The sequence below is a fragment of the Salmo salar genome, chromosome 01 (assembly GCF_965601325.2).
Source record: "Salmo salar chromosome 01, fSalSal1, whole genome shotgun sequence".
NCBI lineage: Eukaryota > Metazoa > Chordata > Actinopteri > Salmoniformes > Salmonidae > Salmo > Salmo salar.
Genome location: NC_138291.1, coordinates 42,450,919 through 42,470,666, shown reverse-complemented (window position 1 = coordinate 42,470,666; position 19,748 = coordinate 42,450,919). Strand labels below are relative to the sequence as shown.

Here is a 19,748-nt window from a genome sequence, read left to right as displayed (position 1 = left end):
AGGTGAACCTTCACCCCAGTCTGAGGTCCTGAGCGCTCTGGAGCAGGTTTTCATTAAGGATCTCTCTATACTTTGCTCCGTTCATCTTTCCCTTGGTCCTGACTAGTCTCCCAGTCCCTGCCACTGAAAAACCTCCCCACAGCATAATACTGCCACCACCGTGCTTCACCGTAAAGATGGTGCCAGGTTTCTTCCAGACGTGACATTTGGGATTCAGGCCAAAGAGTTCAATCTTGGTTTCATCAGACCAGAGATTCTTGTTTCTCATGTTCTGAGAGTCCTTTAGGTGCCTTTTGGCAAACTCCAAGCGGGCTGTCATGTGCCTTTTACTGAGGAGTGGCTTCCCTCTGACCACTCTACCTTAAAGGCCTGATTGGTGGAGTGCTGCAGAGATGGTTGTTCTTCTGGAAGGTTCTCACATCTCCACAGAGGAACTCTGGAGCTCTGCCAGAAATGACCATTGGGTACTTGTCACCTCCCTGACCAATGCCCTTCTCCCCTGATTACTCAGTTTGGCTGGGTGGCCAGCTCTAGGAAGAGTCTTGGTTGTTCCAAACTTCTTCCATTTAAGAATGATGGAGGTCACTGTGTTGTTCTTGGGGATCTTCAATGCTGCAGTAATCCTGTCTCGGGGCTCTGGTTTTTGCTCTGACATGCACTGTCAACTGTGGGACCTTGTGTGTCTTTCCAAATCATGTCCAATCAATTGAATTTACCACAGGTGGTCTCCAATCAAGTTGTAGAAACATCTCAAGGATGATCAATGGAAACAGGATGCACCTGAGCTCAATTTCGAGTCTCATAGCAAAGAGTCTGAATACTTAAATAAAAAATAAAAAACATTTGTAACCTTTTTTTAACTAGGCAAGTCAGTTAACCTGTTAGGGATAGGGGGCAGTATGAACAAGGCAGTTAACCCACTGTTCCCCGGTAGGCCTTCATTGTAAATAAGAATTTGTTCTTGAGAACAAATTCTTATTTACAATGAAGGCCTACCGGGGAACAGTGGGTTAAGTGCCTTGTTCAGGGGCAGAATGACAGATTTTTACCTTGTCAGCTCGGGGTTTCGATCCAGCAACCTTTTGGTTACTGGCCCAACACTCTGACCACTAGACTACCTGCCACCCCATACTTATGTAAATAAGGTATTTCTGTTTTTATTTTTAATACATTCGCAAACATTTCTAAAAACCTGTTTTCGCTTTGTCATTATGGGGTATTGTGTGTAGATTAATGAGGACATAAAAAAAAAAAAAAAAGAATCCATTTTAGAATAGTGCTTTAATGTTACAAAATGTGGAAAAAGTCAAGGGATCTGAATACCTTCCAAATGCACTGTAACTACCTTATCTATCACCAGTATCACTGATATCGTTTTTGATATTGTTTTTGTTGATACTGTATATTATGTTGTTCTTTCTCTACTGGCATTGAATTTTTTTATCTTTATTGACTCTTTTGATATTGCTACTATGCAAAAATGCAAGTAACAATTTCACTGTACCGTTTACACCTTCTGTATCCTGTGCATGTGAAAAATACACTTTGATTTAATTTGATATAGTGTGTGTTTACCAGAGACTGTAATTTGAAGAACAACAACCTGCACTTAAGTCAGATTAGGATATAGGCCAATGACTAGATAAAGTGTACTTACTCACATGGCCCCATCTCTTTAAGGATTCACATGAGGCTAAGGCTTAAGAGGGTGTGAACTATGCTGAATGGGTGTAGACAAAGAACAGCTCTGCACTAGGTGTACCAAAACATTCAAGGGCCATTTTCTAAAAAAAATGTGTCTACAAGTTCATTAACTTTCAAAGCACAATTACTTTCCTATTTGTTCAACTGCCATTAATAATATACAATTTTCTAGCTCTGAGTCTCTACTTTTATCCAATGTAAAAAAAAACACAATTTCAAATGTTGCTACACAGGGCCGAATCGAGGCGGTGAGTCATATATGGCCATGGTCTCTCTTTCTCTCTGCCACTCCTCCTTTCCACTCCCCATGCTCTCGCTGTTGTCTCTGTTTAAAGCAGTGTATTGTAAAGGACAGTGGCGTGTGTGTATGTTTCTGCTCTCCTAGTCTGTACTACTGTCTAACCTACTTAAGATCCTTTCTTTCTGCCCTGACAGAGGATGGGTTGCAGGCATTACACATCAGTACTGACATACACAAGAGGACACAAGACAACACACACACATGCCAGCATACAGCTGCTACAGCCACGTCCAGAATTAGCTCCAAGCTCCTGATGTTCACTCATCTTCCTCCTCTCTCTTTCTCTCTCTCTCGTTCTCTCTCTCTGCTCTTTTCTCTCTCACGCGCTTTCTCACTGCTCGCTTTCTCTCTTTCTCTCTCTTTCTCTCTCTCTCATTTTCTCTATCTCTCTGTCTTTTCTCCACGCTCCCACACTCCCCCTCTTTTTCTCCCTGTCCTACAGTCTTTCTCTCTCTCCCACTCTCTCACTTTGCCTGCTGTGCTCTCTCTGCCTTCTCTGCTGCCTCATCTCTCTCACTCTCACTCCCTTCCTCTCTGAGCCTGTGTGGGGTGTGTGTGTGTGTGTGTGTGTGTGTGTGCCAGTGAGCGCGTGGGAGACTACATCTTCTTAGTCAAGAGCAGGATAAAGCATGGTAAGCAGCCTGTCTCTTCTCTCCTGACTGACTGGGGTTTTGTGTTTTTGGTGGCTCTTTCTGCATGTGTTGAAGGGTTATTGTTTTTGTGTGTTTTAGGCGGGTTGGGGAGATTGTGTCTCTTTGTGAGTAGTTGGTGTATTACGTGTGTGTTGGTTGGTCAAGGTTTGTGTTTTGACTGTAAAAAGTGTACTATAGCTCAATTTGTACTATACTGTTGTCAGTTAGCTAGCTACCACTCACATCTTCATATCTTTTAGTTTTTATTTATTTGGATCCCCGTTAGCGGTTGCAGCACCTACTCTTCCTGGGGTATACTAACTCACAGTAGCATTGCTTATCTAGGCATGCTGAAACCCGTAGCTGGCTACCTCACCAATGGTCTGTTTTAAATGTTTTATTTCACCTTTATTTTGACAGGGAGACATGCTGAGACAAAGGCCTCTTTTACAGATGAGCCCTGTATCAAACATACACATCAATATACACGCCAATACACTAAAAGCAAATCGCAATCATATAGAACAAACACATTCTTCAGTGAAATGATCTGAGTGGGTTTTGAAATCCGAATAGAAGGCATGACATTCTCTCCATAGGGGAAAAAACTGGACTAGGAGTACTGCATTAGATAAAGTGGTTTTAGATTACATGGTCTCAGATGTTGGCCTCGGGTGATGGTGCTGTCTTGCTGCTGTTCATAGATGTGGTATTGGCAGAAAGCCACGGTTTGGATGTTACTGTGCTGTAGCTTCATCCAGGTGTATTGACTCATTTTCTCTGGCTCTGTAGCAGCTTTGTACTGGCATCATGAAGCTTAGTATCTCGTCAGTGCTGTTGAAAGCAGTTCAATATTAGTTAGAGATGGCTATTGTGCAAGGTTGTTTACTAGTCAGAGCAAGACAAGGTTCTCCCTCTCTCTCTCTCTGTGTGTGTAACGGTTGTAGTGCCTCTGGTCACCATAATAGTTTCCCTTCTGCAACATGGAGCGAGAGTTAGACAGAGTCGCCCACATTCAGCGCAACAGAACTCAAGGACCGTTTCATAATGTTTATAATTCACTGTCAGTCCAGTTACAGTGGTATAGGGTTGTTTGGCTCTAGTCAACTCCACAGGACGTGTGTGTGTGTGTGTGTGTGTGTGTGTGTGTGTGTGTGTGTGTGTGTGTGTGTGTGTGTGTGTGTGTGTGTGTGTGTGTGTGTGTGTGTGTGTGTGTCCGTCCTTCCACCCTCTTCCTGAGGTGAGGAGGGGTTCTGCATGCCTCCAGAGTGGTGCCCTCTGGGGATGAGTACGGGCTGCTGGCTCTTGGTCTGATCTGTACACATGGATAAAGAACATGCATAACGCGATTATGAGTGAGGCACAGCATTCAGGACAAATCAGATGGGAGAGCGAGATGGAGGGTGATAAGAGAGGGAGAACGTACATTACGGTCGAAAATATGAAGAGTGAGAGTGACAGGAACCGGAGCTTCTGTTTTACCCAGAGGCCTTGCACTTCCGTCTGGATGCAGCGCGTGTGTATCTGGTGAAGTGTTATGTGTGTGCCAACCTAATATTGCTATATAGTGGGCGATGCTACGCCACAGATAGGTTGGCTATGCTTTCCACTACTACACACTTGGCTATGTCGAACAACACCGTCAGCCCTGGATGGACACGAGAGAAGGCTATAATCACCTTGGTTCTATCCAGGAATCACACTGCTATGCTTAAGGATATACACACACACACACACCTGGCGACTGTCCAGACGTGAGTAACAGCACTGCAGATAAATAAGGCTAACTGTGGGAGAATATCTATTCCCCAAGCCTTTGTTTCCCTCGTGTTGACACAACCATGTCATAATTTCACACGACAGTCATGTTACTAATTATACAGTGAGGGAAAAAAGTATTTGATCCCCTGCTGATTTTGTACGTTTGCCCACTGACAAAGAAATGATCAGTCTATAATTTTAATGGTAGGTTTATTTGAACAGTGAGAGACAGAATTTTTTTTTTTTTTTTAAATAAATAAAACATATGTCAAAAATGTTATAAATTGATTTGCATTTTAATGAGGGAAATAAGTATTTGACCCCCTCTCAATCAGAAAGATTTCTGGCTCCCAGGTGTCTTTTATACAGGTAACGAGCTGAGATTAGGAGCACACTCTTAAAGGGAGTGCTCCTAATCTCAGCTTGTTACCTGTATAAAAGACACCTGTCCACACAAGCAATCAATCAATCAGATTCCAAACTCTCCACCATGGCCAAGACCAAAGAGCTCTCCAAGGATGTCAGGGACAAGATTGTAGACCTACACAAGGCTGGAATGGGCTACAAGACCATCGCCAAGCAGCTTGGGGAGAAGGTGACAACAGTTGGTGCGATTATTCGCAAATGGAAGAAATACAAAAGAATTGTCAATCTCCCTCTGCCTGGGGCTCCATGCAGGATCTCACCTCGTGGAGTTGCAATGATCATGAGAATGGTGAGGAATCAGCCCAGAACTACACGGGAGGATCCTGTCAATGATCTCAAGGCAGCTGGGACCATAGTCACCGAGTAAACAATTGGTAACACACTACGCCGTGAAGGACTGAAATCCTGCAGCGCCCGCAAGGTCCCGCTGCTCAAGAAAGCACATATACATGCCCGTCTGAAGTTTGCCAATGAACATCTGAATGATTCAGAGGACAACTGGGTGAAAGTGTTGTGGTCAGATCAGACCAAAATGGAGCTCTTTGGCATCAACTCAACTTGCCGTGTTTGGAGGAGGAGGAATGCTGCCTATGACCCCAAGAACACCATCCCCACGTGAAGGTGGAAACATTATGCTTTGGGGGTGTTTTTCTGCTAAGGGGGCAGGACAACTTCACCGCATCAAAGGGACGATGGACGGGGCCATGTACCGTCAAATCTTGGGTGAGAACCTCCTTCCCTCAGCCAGGGCATTGAAAATGGGTCATGGATGGGTATTCCAGCATGACAATGACCCAAAAAACACGGCCAAGGCAACAAAGGAGTGGCTCAAGAAGAAGCACATTAAGGTCCTGTAGTGGCCTAGCCAGTCTCCAGACCTTAATCCTATAGAAAATCTGAGCAGGGAGCTGAATGTTCGAGTTGCCAAACGTCAGCCTCGAAACCTTAATGACTTGGAGAAGATCTGCAAAGAGGAGTGGGACAAAATCCCTCCTGAGATGTGTGCAAACCTGGTGGCCAGCTACAAGAAATGTCTGACCTCTGTGATTGCCACAAGGGTTTTGCCACCGCCTCCAGTCGAAAATGACTGGAGGCGGCTTATGGTAGAGAAATTAACATTAAATTATCTGGCAACAGCTCTAGTGGACATTTCTGCAGTCAGCATGCCAATTGCAAGCTCCCTCAACTTGACACATCTGTGGCATTGTGTTGTGTGACGAAACTGCACATTTTAGAGTGGCCTTTTATTATACCCAGCACAAGGTGCACCTGTGTAATGATCATGCTGTTTAATTAGCGTCTTGATATGCCACACCTGTCAGGCGGATGGGTTATCTTGGCAACGGAGAAATGCTCACTAACATGGATGTAAACCAATTTGTGCACAGCATTTTAGAGAAATAGTATTTTTGTGCGTATGAAACATTTCTGTGGTCTTTACATGTTGCTTTTCTATTTTTGTTCAGTCTATCATTGGTGTGTGTGTGTTTTGAAACTATGAACAATCAGTATTGAGCAGCAGTCCCATGACACTCCCACTTGTCTCTGTAATAAATGTCCATTGGTTTGTCCTTGCACCCCCCACCCCCCTATAATACACACACCCACCCTTTAGACATTGATTGATGATTGGAGCAGGAGTCTGAGGTCAGCTCAAGGAGAACCACAGGGACCCTATGGTTGATATAGAGACAAGCGCACACACGTCACCGAGTCTGACAGATCAGTAACACGAGGTGAAAAGGTACATGTAGCCACCTGACTCATACGTGAACAAACTGACAAAACTAAAGCCTAACCCAAGCGACGTGTGTGATACCACCTTCCCTTTTTAAAAGTGTCATTCCGTGTGTGTGAGGTGGTTAGGTAGGTAGCCTAGTCGGGCCATTAACCCGAAAGGTTGCTTGTTCGAATTCCCAGAGGCCATAAGGTGAAAGACTGATTTATCTGCCCTTGAGGAAGGCACTTAACCCTAATTGCTCCAGGGTGGCCATCAATAATGTCTGATCCTTCGGCCGTGACCCCACTCTCCGATGGTGTCTCGGGGAGTTGGGATATGCCCCCCCAAAAAAAAAAAAATGATTTCACACCTCATACTCGTACAGTTTACCCACTTCTACATGCAGTGAAACAGGACCAATGTATGCTCCCCTTATTTGACCTTTTGTTTGTGTGTGTGTGACCCCATCCATTATACTGTCTTAGGACTTGTCTCATCCTCCATTACGAAGCCAATCCTTTTCTGCAGTTGTTCCTTTAGCGGCCCATTTGATTTGCCAGTTTGACACAACTCTCATTGTAGTTTTCACATGTAATAATAACAATAGCATATGTCTTTGTTGCTGAGCTGGGTTTTGCTTTCTGTTGCAGCACTGTGATGGTTTATCGTAGTATTATTCCAGGCATCTTTGGATTGAATATCGAACTTAACACTGTGAGGATAGGTCTCTGTCCTGTTGTATGTACAGTAGAGTAGGGGTGGGAGAAAGCAAGTGCGTAACCATAGGACAAAACCCCTGTTTGACTGTCAACATTTGAACTGGGCCTCTTCCTGCCTTGTATTTGTATCCAGGGCCAGTGTGAGATGCAACTGTTGTCCACCACCCCAGTAGGGGCGCTGTTTTGTCTGTCCTCCCTCTCCTGCCTCGCCCTGCCTGCGGCTGCCACTGGCTGTTGTGTGTTAATCCTGTTCTCTTCTCCCTCCCTCCTTTCCCCTCTTCCCCTATCTCTCTCACCTCTTCTTCCCCCCCTTTCTCTCCCTCTCCCCCTATCGCTCTCTTCCACGGTACCGTCCCTAGGCCCGGCTCCCCTCCTGCTCATCCACTTATAGTGTCTCTGAGGTACCTCAGCATGTGTCAATCTTCCTGCGTCACTATGGCAACCACCCCATCCACCACCCCACCCTCATTTCTATCTCCCGTCCACCGTCGGATACCCTCGTTCCTGCCTCCTTTGAGACCCTTCCACCATCCTTTCCTCCTCCTGTCGTCACCTCCCTATATCCTTCCACCTGCCTCACCCCTCCTCTCCCCTTACTGTAATCCCCCCCACCCTCTCAAACAGGCATCTCACTGATGACCCAAGAGTTTATACATCTGGAGATACTCTATATAGGTTATTTCTTGAGTTTTTAAGTTTACCGGCTAAATGTTCTTGTTTGACCCATGTTTTATTTTTCAACCCTTTTTCTTTTATCATCGTAGAACGTCATTATTCATCATTTTTCTATATCCTTTTTTATCCTTGCCTTGTTCCAAAGCCCCTCAATATCGTGCAAACTGATGACCTCCTGCACTGACCTGGAGTATCTGTCACACACACACACACACACACACACACACACACACACACACACACACACACACACACACACACACACTCACTCTCGGCTGCGGGACACACACACAGTCACGCACGTACACACTGGGCTGCGACACACACACACACACACAGTGTAGCTGTAGGGGAGACAGAGTCAATCTCTGAACTCTCGCTTCTCTTCATTATAAACCCTCTCTGTCTGCCTCCCAAATGGCACCCTATTTTCTTCATAGTGCATTACTTTTCACCATGGCCCATAGGGCTCTGGTCAGAAGTAGTGCACTATAAAGGGAATAGGGTGCCATTTGGGAGGTAGCCTCACTCTTTTGTTCCTTAGGCTTCAATTCTAATCCACTCTTAGATGGATCATTTTAAAAATACCTTCCTGTTCTAATCATCACACTTCCTATAGAACCATGGGATGAGTAACCGTGTTTTTTTGCTTTGTGATCATTTAGACACCGCAACGTTTTCTGTTGTTTTCAGACTGAGTCAATGATAGTTAACGTATAAATAGTAGGTTCATATTCATACGGTTCAGGGCGTTTTTACTTTTTTCATGTTTGATTTGTCTTTGTTTGTTTAACTAATTGTTAGTCATTGCAGTCTGTCATTACCTGTGTAGTCTCTATCTCTCATCTCTCATCTCAGTCTCAGCAGGTGTGCTTGCTTTGTAGTGGGTTTGACGGGTGGGAATTGGAGGGTGTGTGTGTGTGTGTGTGTGTGTGTGTGTGTGTGTGTGTATTTGGCATGGTTGTCCGTGGTATGTGTGTGGACCAGGTGAGTGACTGTCCTGTGGCTTTCTCCAGGCCGCACGGAGAGAGTTCAGGGCTCACCTGGATGAGGTCATCACGCTCCAGTCTAGGTACTCTACCTTGGACCAGGTAAATGGTTACACACACACACACACACACACACACACACACACACACACACACACACACACACACACACACACACACACACACCACTCTCAGGGCCATCAGAAAGGCCTCCTGTCGTCTCAGGTCTGTGACAGGCTCCCTTTATCACTAGAGGGCATTCAGCAGTATTGCCATCCTGGCCCACAGGCTATGATTGATCCATCTGATTGGGTAATCACCTAGTAAGGGGTTTTTCAATTGCGCTGTCATGTCTTTCTTTCAGTCAAGTTATCAGTCCTCATTGGCATTCATCAACATGTTAACTCATCTGTTTCTGCTTCACATCTCATCTTGATGACATACTGTGAACGTGGACATTGTGGTGTGTGTGTGTGTGTGTGTGTGTGTGTGTGTGTGTGTGTGTGTGTGTGTGTGTGTGTGTGTGTGTGTGTGTGTGTGTGTGTGTGTGTGTGTGTGTGTGTGTGTGTGTGTGTGTGTGTGTGTGTGTGTGTGTGTGTGTGTGTGTGTACTGTCCCTGTGTCTGTTTCTCAGTATCTTTTGGAGCATCTGGCAAAGACAATCATATTTCCTTCCCGTTCATCCATTTCTTCACTCTGTCATTTATTCATTCAATTATTCACCCGATCCTTCCCTTCTCTGTTCGCCTCACTGTTTCATCCATGACGTCTGGTATGGGCATAATGAGCAGAGGAAGAAAGATGGAAGAGAAGAGAGAGGAGAAAGGGAAGGAGAGACCCAGTGCTGGCAGATGGATAGCATCAGCGACCACACAGTGAAGCGAGTGACTATGTTCCCTCCACTTGGCATGTTCCTGTGAGACCGTTGTCATGGTAAAGGCAGACGAGCCTGCTTGAACATAAGGCAGCTGCCTGCCTACGTATCTGCTCAGTGGAGTGTGTGTGTGTGTGTGTGTGTGTGTGCGCGTGTGTGTGTGCGTGTGTGTCTGTCTAGCATCTCCCTAGAGACCGTCTCCTTTCAGATATTTTCCCTCCAGTCTTGTGTCCTAGCTATTGTGATGACTTCTCATCCTTCTGCGTAGTCGCTGTTTGTCTAATGCAATGTTGTTGTTTAGGTTGTTTAGGTTGTTTAGGTTGAGCGCTTAAGGGGAGCTGAGCTCCTGCCTTACTATTATTTATGTAGTCTAACCCGTTTATCTCCAGCCTAGGCGGGTTGATCCATAGTATTACACAAGGCCAATGTTGACAGAATCCTCCATATCCCATTTCCCCAACCTTCACCTCATCTCACCGCTTGCCATTGTTTTGTTGCCTGCGTGGCCATTATTTCCCTTGCACTTATGATACTAAGATGGGTGTACTGTACAGACCTGTTTTAACAGGTGGTTCTACTAAATCTACCCTCCACCCCCACCATTACCCCAGTCAGTGCGGCTCAGTGTCTTACTGTGCATCTGTGTTGAGACGTGTTAGTTTCAGTAACGCCGTGTTGCACCTGCTCAGTCATCCTTCCTCGCCCTGAGCACGCATCGTTCTGTGTTCTCTCATTCTTTTTATCACTTCATCCCCTCCCTCACTTTTATCTTCAGGTACAGCTGTTCACATCTCAACTCTAGAACTTGACGACCTCTATTTGGGTTATAGATCAGTTTATTCCTACTGTCTGTTGTTTCATTCAACCCTGGCGGGTTACCTAACCTTAAACTGCTGATGACTTGTAGCTACTGTTTCCTAGCGTTCCTCTGCTCTGTCTGTTGTAAAACTCTTGTCTCTGTCATGTCCTGTCCATATGCTACTGTTTGTAGCTCCACTCTAGGTTGGAGGGGCTCAACGAGGACCACAGAGGCCATAGCAGGACCTACGACTCGCGAGTAACTACCTCTCCCCCCCCCTCTCTGTTGTTCTCTCTGTTTCTCTGTCTCCTTTCTATCGCTCACTCTTTCCTCAGTAGCAATCTATTTATTATTCTAACATACATTCTCTCCTTTTTTTGAGTAGCTGTATCGTGTGGTGGTGGAATCTATGGATTATCAGTTCCGTTCACTAGTAGTCTTTTTCTCTCTGCTCATCCTCTGTTCTTTTCTCCATTAAGATGCCACGTATTTCTGGTCTCTCGCTTTTGTTGGTGTGGGCTGTAGGACCATGCTGTGCCTCCTCCCTCTCATCCCTTCCTACTCTCTCTCTCTCTCTCTCTCTCTCTCTCTCTCTCTCTCTCTCTCTCTCTCTCTCTCTCTCTCTCTCTCTCTCGCTCGCTGTCTCTCTCGCTCGCTGTCTCTCTCTGCTCTCCTCGTCAGTGTTTTTTTGTTGTTGACTGCATCGGTGTGTCATCAGCAGTGCTGGTCTTTTTTGAGTTGTGGTTGGTTGGATGATTTTAATCTTGGTCGTACTGTGTGTACTGTGGTCGAGAGGGTCTCTGTCTGTTCCACCAGACCATAGCTAGCTCATGTGTCACTCTCCTTTTAGGCCAGGGGCATTGGGTCTCAGAGGTTCCAGGTAGGGGTTATATACATACTGCAGACAGTATTTTATATATATATATATATATATATATATATATATATATATATATACCTGTAGAAGACCGCTGTACTACTAGGATGTGCAGCGAATCCCACCTCTTTCCCAAACCAACTCTAAGCCAAACCTAAGCCTACATGGGGTACAATCAATGAAGCAGTGCCCCTTCACCATTCCCACTATCCCCATACGCCTGTTCTGCTCAGTGAGACAAATCCACTATCCTTGGCCTAAGGGATCGTCATCTTATCGATTTGTTTATTGCCATTCATGTTCTGAGGATTGTTTTGATTGTGATTGTCCCTATGTTCTGCGTTAGAAGTGGAGGATGTGTAGAATGTATATGGCCATTCCAGTATATTAGAGCCAGTGTGGAATGTTTTTATCCTTTTTGGACAGAGGCCTCTATTCCCATTGTGGTCTCACCTCAACCATTTCTCTCTCGCTGTTCTTCTTTCATTTTTTTCCCCCTTCTCTATTTTCCTTCTCTCTCTCTCTCTCTCTCTCTCTCTCTCTCTCTCTCTCTCTCTCTCTCTCTCTCTCTCTCTCTCTCGCTGTCTGTAGGTTCAATCGCGGTGTGGCAGCAAAGAGAACATCCTGAGAGCTAGTAAGTTATTTGATCGAGAATTTTCTGTGTGTGTTAGTGCTTTTTTTTCTCTCAATTTCAGTTTTGATTAAAATAAAAAATACATTAAATGCACTATGCATAATGTGGATTGAATGCTGTAATAGCACTGAATAAAACAATAAAAGTGATGGTAGTAACTGACCACTTATTAACCATAAGTTATTCACATCACATTACTTTAAGTAGCCTGCTCAATGGATTATGGTCATTGTAGTTAGTTTAGCACAGAAAAGGTGATAGTTATGTAGAACTTTGGCCTATTGGAAACTGCAACTCCCTATTACATTGCACAGTTCGGGCATTATCTGATTTGTTTCTAGAGAAACTGCAGCGCAATGTGCGCATTGAACTCACAGAAAAAAACTGAACGAAATGGAATTCAAATAATTGAACTGACGTCTGTCAATGAGTTGTTTAACCGACATTTCGGTTAATCGCTCAAGACTAGTGTGTGGGGGGGGGGACCAGCTCCCTAATAAAACTCAGGGGAAAAACTAGTTGTCCTCACAAAAGTTGAGTGAAAGATTAGAGCCTTACCCTTATAGCTCTTGGCTTTTCTTACTAGCACTGTCTTTGGTGATAGCTGCTTTATTGAAGAGTAGTTTTACTTACAACTACATCACAGTCATAGTATGGGTGATGGTGAAAGACAACTATCCTCCCCATTATACTCTTTTCACCATTCTCCCGTCTCTCTGTCCATCAGGTCACAGTGCAGTGGACATCACCAAGGTGGCTCGCCGGCACCGCATGTCTCCCTTCCCCCTCACCTCCATGGATAAGGCCTTCATCACTGTACTGGAGATGACCCCCGTGCTCGGCACTGAGATCATCAACTACAGAGGTGGGTCGGACGGACTGACTGACTGACAGACAGAGGGACGGACGGACGGACAGACCAACAGAGACGAGTAGGAAAATTGTCGGCCGGACAGACAAAAACACAAATGGACGGACAGACATAGAGACCGACCGACGGAGTGACCGAGCAACAGACGGACAGAAAGCTCAGTCATGCCCGCGTCACTGGACGTTCCTTTCTTTCGATCCCTAACATCAGCCATACTGCTCACTCAGTCTTCACTACTGTCTATAGATGTTCTGTATGGCTGTTGACGCCATACCCTCTCTATACCCCTGACCTTCTGTCTGTAGATGTTCTGTATGGCTGTTGACTCCATACCCTCTCTATACCCCTGACCTTCTGTCTGTAGATGTTCTGTATGGCTGTTGACTCCATACCCTCTCTATAACCCTGACCTTCTGTCTGTAGTTCCTTTTACCTGTTGTCTGTAGTACTGTCTGTCTGTATCATATGTGTGTTGAGCCCATGATGTTTCTGTTCCTACAGCTGTTCCACCCGACCCAGATGCTCTCCATTCCACCCTGTCTATCGGTCTGTCTGAGTCCCCCGCCTACCTGCCTGTTCTCATCTTTCATTGGCTTGATTGTTGATTGATTGATTGTTTTGCAAGCCAATAAACAGCACACACCTCTTGACTGTTGCATACACCTCCCTAACCATCCAGACCTTTGGCCAAGGGTATGTAGTTCTGTCCTTGAGCCGTTCTTGTCTATTAATGTTCTGTATTATGTATCATGTTTCATGTTTTGTGTGGACCCCAGGAAGAGTAGCTGCGGCTTTCGCAACAGCTCATGGGGATCCTAATAAAATACCAAGGAAGTCCCCAGACCACACATTGATGGTCCAGGTTTTGACTTCACATAGGTCAACTTTAGGTGCTTAGGCTGCTTGTTTACACCAAGTAATCTGGGGTTTTCAAAGACACCATTTTACACTATGAATAGAGCTGGGGAAACTAGCTTCTGGTAGAATTGACCCATGGCTCTCAAGAATACGGAGCATTGTCACCCATACATAACAAGAGTCCATAGTATACACAAGTCCATAATGAAAACCGGGTCCGTATTTTATTTCTGTCTCCATCCATCGTCTTGTTTTCGCAACCAACACTTAACTGAGAGCAGTGTCCGGTGCATGTTGAATGACTCATGGCCTCAGTCACCTTGCTGCCTGCAGTGTGTTGCTGTTTGGTATATTTATGGCTTCTGTGTGTGTCTATGGGAAGGGGTGTGCAGTGCTAAATATTGGGGGTGGTTGGGATAATGTAGCACATGTGTGAGCAACAACGACGGCCCCTAACCTGCGTGGCCCCCGGCAGGCCATGGTGGAGCAGACCCCATTAAGCCCATTTGGCCCCTGAGTGGCGCGGACTGGAAAAAAACACCTTACTTTATCTCAGCCACAGCCACCACAGGAGGAGCGCCAAAGCAGGAGAGGAGAGCCGTGGCTGGGGGCCCGGGGGCCAATCATGCTAATGCCGCCTCCTCCCTGGCGCCCTGGCATTACACAGGTCAGTGATGTCATCGGTGACGTCATGCCTCTCTCCTCACCAACAAGCACCACCCCACTGAAAAGAAAATGAAACTACACCACCCCACTGCCTGCCCACTTCACAGAATGCCCACTGCCCAGACCATGGCAGACAGGGTTCCGGTTGGGGGTCTCGGGACGACGACACCCTCCTCTCTCTTCACTCCACTGGGCCATTTCACCTCCTGACCACTAAGGGGCAATAGAGGGGCTAGGCCGGGCCATAGGCTGCTACTAGTGCTGATGTTGCGGTTGCTTCTGAATCTGTTGCATGATCTGGCTGCTTGCAAAACCCACCCACTATCCTCCTCCTCATATTACATTAGTATTGAACATTTATGGAGGACCTTTCACCACGATGGCCTGAGCAGTTGGGTTCAGTACCCACGCCGTGTTAGAATAACCCGGGAGGAGTTTGTTATGTATGTAAAAAATTTAAAAAACATATGTAAATGCAGGAGTGGGCGAGCTTTACTCTGCCATGCCTACCGCCCTCTCTCTCTGCCAGCACAGCGAAGGTCAAATGTGAGGGCTCAGAGTTCATCCACACCCCTGCCAATTGTGACTGGCATCTATGTGGGTAGAAGAGATGCCCACTACCCACCCAGGCAGCACATAGACACACGGGGGAGAAGGTGTAAGGTGAACACTGGGGAAACGAAAGACCCCACAGCTCAGACAAAACGTACAGAACAACCACCATTCTTTGTGCTTGTTAAGTTTTTTGCAGGGCGTCCTGCTCCATTGATTTCATTTGTTCTCTGCTCCCAAGCCTGAATAATAGATTTGTATATGTTAGAGACGTTTCCGTTTCTCTCCTTTCTCTATCTTTCCTCCTTTATCTCTCTTTCTTACTCCCTCTCTCTCTTTCTGTCGGCCATGAGAGAAGTGAGTGACCCAGCTCTGGGAGCGCTTTCTGTGTTGTCATTTCCCATCTCCCATCATCTGCATATGCAACAGCCGCTGGGCACAAGGTCGTCGTCCACCACGGGACGGGGGAGGCACCCAACCAATCAGGCGCGAGCGAGTAAGGCCTAGAGCGAGGCACACTGCAGACAGTGGGACAGGAAGGAACACACACTCTTTGTGACGTTGACGCACAGAGCGTCAGGGAATCACAAAGCCAGTGCATGACCCCGTCACTAACGTCACCCAAGAACACATTCAGGAAGGTGATGACACAAGAAGTCCCTGAACTCCCAGAACAAAAGGGCTCGAGAGAGCGATAAGTTCACCTCACCAATCAACAGTGGTTGTAGGTCGCCTGAGGGTGGTCTAGCAGTTTGAATCCCACCCACTGTCCAAAAAGAAAGGAGGACCAAGGCACTCTTCACCCACTGTCCTTTGAACAGTCTCTCCTCCCAACTATCCTGTCTCTGAACGAAAACAGTAGGTGTAGGGGCCCGACTGTGTGGGATAAAGTTGAGCATCACTCACACCGTGAGTTAGTGCATCCCGACGGGCCATAGGCTCTCTGAGACCAACCCAATGTAAATATGGGCAATGGTGTAACGGCTGCGCCAGGAAAAACTGTTCATAAATCTTTGAAATGGCGTGTTGACTCTCTCCGATGGCAGTAAGTAAGGGCTCAGGGTACTTTACAAAGTGCTGTTTTGTCTTGTTGGTTAATATAATGATAAAAGGAACACCTAAGAGATTGATGGGCCCATAGAGCGATGGAGATTGGATATTTAAACTAAATTCAGGAGGTGGAGGCTGTGCCGGTGTAGCAGAATGGTGTTGTAAGAATCACTGTTGGTGTTTTGGTAGTAAAATTATCACAGGTGTACACACACACACACACTCACACACACACACCAGTGTACATCAGGCAGCAGTCTGTCTGTCCTGTTATGAGGAAATAAAGTGTTGTGGGAATATTTTATGGTATCAGTTTGTTGCTCCTGTTGTGATGTGTAATGCATCAGGTTGCAGTGTTTCTTAGCTAATAGAGAGCGTATATTTCTATTTTTGAGGGCCCCTTGTGTCTGCCTGTCTCGTCGTTGTGTGCGTGTATTTTCTACTGTGTGTGTAGTTGAGTTCTGTCTTGCGTTCCATGGGGAGTTGTGTGATGTTATTAACCAGCTACATTTTGGTTGTCTTGTCTGCCAGCTTGACGGAGGCGAGGCGAGTGTGTCGTGGCGCTCCGTTCGCTGTGTATTCGTCTGTTTCCATAGATACCTCCGTATCCATCTGTTTGATCACGGTATAAAAGACATGTTCTATATTTAGCTGCTCATAAGATGTGGTATTTTTGAACAGTAAGTCTCCTCTAATCATCCTTCAATAGAGGAGAAGCCTGCTCGCTCGCTCTCTTTCTTTCGCTCTCTCTCTTTCTCGCCATCTCTCTTTCGCTCTCTCTCTCTCTCGCTATTTCTCTCTCTATTTCTCTCTCTCGCTATTTCTCTCTCTCTCTCGCTATTTCTCTCTCTCTCTCGCTATTTCTCTCTCTCTCTCTCTATTTCTCTCTCTCTCTCGCTATTTCTCTCTCTATTTCTCTCTCTCTCGCTATTTCTCTCTCTCTCTCTCTCGCTATTTCTCTCTCTCTCGCTATTTCTCTCTCTCTCTCGCTATTTCTCTCTCTCTCGCTATTTCTCTCTCTCTTTCTATTTCTCTCTCTTTCTCTCTCTCTCGCTATTTCTCTCTCTATTTCTCTCTCTCGTTATTTCTCTCTCTCTCGCTATTTCTCTCTCTCGCTATTTCTCTCTCTCTCTCTCGCGATTTCTCTCTCTCTCACTATTTCTCTCTCTCTCTCTCTCTCTCTCTCTCTCTCTCGCTATTTCTCTCTCTCTCGCTATTTCTCTCTCTCTCTTGCTATTTCTCTCTCTCTCTCTCTCGCTATTTCTCTCTCTCTCTCGCTATTTCTCTCGCTATTTCTCTCTCTATTTCTCTCTCTCTCTCTCGCTATTTCTCTCTCTCTCGCTATTTCTCTCTCTCTCTCGCTATTTCTCTCTCTCTCTCGCTATTTCTCTCTCTCTCTTGCTATTTCTCTCTCTCTCTCTATTTCTCTCTCTCTCTCTATTTCTCTCTCTCTCTCTCGCTATTTCTCTCTCTCTCTCGCTATTTCTCTCTCTCTCGCTATTTCTCTCTCGCTATTTCTCTCTTTCTCTCGCTATTTCTCTCTCTCTCGCTCGCTATTTCTCTCTCTCTCTCGCTATTTCTCTCTCTCTCTCGCTATTTCTCTCTCCCTCTCTCTCTCGTTCTGTGTTGTTCACCATGGCTGTGTTTTCTCTTCTCTTTTATGTGCTGAGAGTGAGCTCCCCGCTCTCTCCCCAGAGGAGTGTGTGTGTGTGTGTGTGTGTGTGTGTGTGTGTGTGTGTGTGTGTGTGTGTGTGTGTGTGTGTGTGTGTGTGTGTGTGTGTGTGTGTGTGTGTGTGTGTGTGTGTGTGTGTGTGTGTGTGTGTGTGTGTGTGAGGCTGTAATTAGTAGCTCCGCTGCGTCAGCGTTAGCTAGCGTCACAGTGTAACACTTGGCTCCCCAGCCTTCTCTTTCCCTCTCTCTCTCTCTCATGCGCGCTCGCGCACACACACATCTAGCAAGGGTTTCATGTGATGTAGGCTTATCTGTGTGTCTCGATTTTGTATTCTTCACAACACCTACTCAACACTCTGTCTTGTCCTACCAGCATCTGTCTCTGTGCTGTTGTCAACAGATTGTGTGGCAGCATGGTTATAACGTATGTGTTCTCTGGCCCATCCTCACTGCACTGCATACACACACACAAGCATTAACCAAAACATAGAGGGACACAGCCTACCCCGCCAGCATGCATATCACATCTTGTATACTCCTCCAATTGATGTGTGAAATGACAAACTTGTTTCTCTCTCTCTTTCCCTCCTACCTTTCTCCTATTTCTACTGTACTTTGCTGTACTATTGTAGACGGGATGGGTCGAGTCTTGGCACAGGACGTTTACGCCAAAGACAACCTGCCTCCATTCCCTGCGTCAGTCAAAGATGGCTACGCCGTGCGAGGTGAGATTTACATTTAAGTCATTTAGCAGACACTCTTATCCAGAGCGACTTACAGTAGTGAATGCATGCATTTCATACCTTTTTTCCTCCGTACTGGTCCCCCGTGGGAATCGAACCCACAACCCTGGCGTTGCAAACACCATGCTCTACCAACTGAGCCACACGGGACTCTCTATGCCAGGACCAGTAGTTTGAGAGATTACAAACATTTAATGCTAGACTTTAGTGTCACTGCTTGTTTTTGTGTCTTTGACCATTGCACCCTTTTCAGCGATTTATGTCTCACCGTTCTCTCTCTCTCCTCTCTCTCTCTCTCTCTCGCTCTCTCTCTCTCTCTCTCTCTCTCTCTCTCTCTCTCAGCGGCTGATGGTCCAGGAGATCGCTTCATCATTGGAGAGTCACAGGCAGGACAGCAGGTGAGGTCCTTTACAGTTTGTGAGCCCTGATATTCTGGAGTGTTGCTTTGAGAACGATAACAAGAGCTCTCTTCCCTTTTCCTACCTCTGTGTGAGTCCGTGTATTCCCATGGGCTGTCCTGCAGTGTGGAGTTACACAGGTCACTGGCTCAGCTGTGATTACAAGGCTCCACAGAGACAGACCATGTCCTCTCTCTACCTGTACACAGAGTTATATCGGGCTCTACGCTACACACAGACCCTGTCTCTGCAACGCTCCGCTCGGCTTTCTTACAATTGTCACACGGCCTCCGCTATGGAGCCTCATGCTCAAGAGTTGCTCAAGTGCGTCTTGTGAAAATGGCGTGCAGTCGATTTGACTTTTCCCAATTGAAATGTTAACACTACTCCATGCCGGCAGTTATAATGCATAATTATGCCGCTATAATGCCTTGAAAGACTTGCCATAAGCATGTTTAACACCTTTTTATAAAGTCCAACCTGTGTGTGTCCCTATAGCCCACCCACACGGTGATGCCGGGCCAGGTGATGAGGGTGACAACGGGGGCTCCTATCCCCTGTGGGGCGGATGCTGTGGTGCAGGTGGAGGACACTGAACTGCTCCGAGAGTCTGAGGACGTGAGTCAACTTCCTGTCCCCGATCTCAATTTGTCACAACGAGCTTTATTGGAATACGCTGTACAATAACATACGATCTCTCTCTCTCTTCTCTCTCTTTCTCAACTCACTCCCCGTTTCCCTCAACACTCTCATCTGTCTCCTGTAGCGCCTCTCCACAAGCTGACAGCTTTTCTATATTGTACATACACTTACTCGTCTGCCACAATCC

At 46.1% G+C, this 19,748-nt stretch overlaps 1 protein-coding gene across 12 annotated transcripts in view; it reads left to right on the top strand.

The window, feature by feature from the left end:
* Nucleotides 1–19,748, top strand: part of LOC106601783 (gephyrin) — a 123,282-nt gene that overhangs the window by 96,111 nt on the left and 7,423 nt on the right. For 3 of the 12 annotated variants that reach the window (XM_082974504.1, XM_082974517.1, XM_045717802.2), the window contains 9 exons: nt 7,623–7,664; nt 8,955–9,029; nt 10,792–10,857; nt 12,068–12,110; nt 12,838–12,975; nt 13,483–13,527; nt 18,411–18,503; nt 18,864–18,919; nt 19,418–19,537. In XM_082974504.1, the coding sequence (XP_082830630.1) occupies nt 7,623–7,664; nt 8,955–9,029; nt 10,792–10,857; nt 12,068–12,110; nt 12,838–12,975; nt 13,483–13,527; nt 18,411–18,503; nt 18,864–18,919; nt 19,418–19,537 (678 nt within the window). The remainder of the gene's footprint in view (nt 1–7,622; nt 7,665–8,954; nt 9,030–10,791; nt 10,858–12,067; nt 12,111–12,837; nt 12,976–13,482; nt 13,528–18,410; nt 18,504–18,863; nt 18,920–19,417; nt 19,538–19,748) is intronic. The other 9 variants (XM_045717853.2, XM_082974508.1, XM_045717873.2 and 6 more) reach the window with 7 other exon arrangements.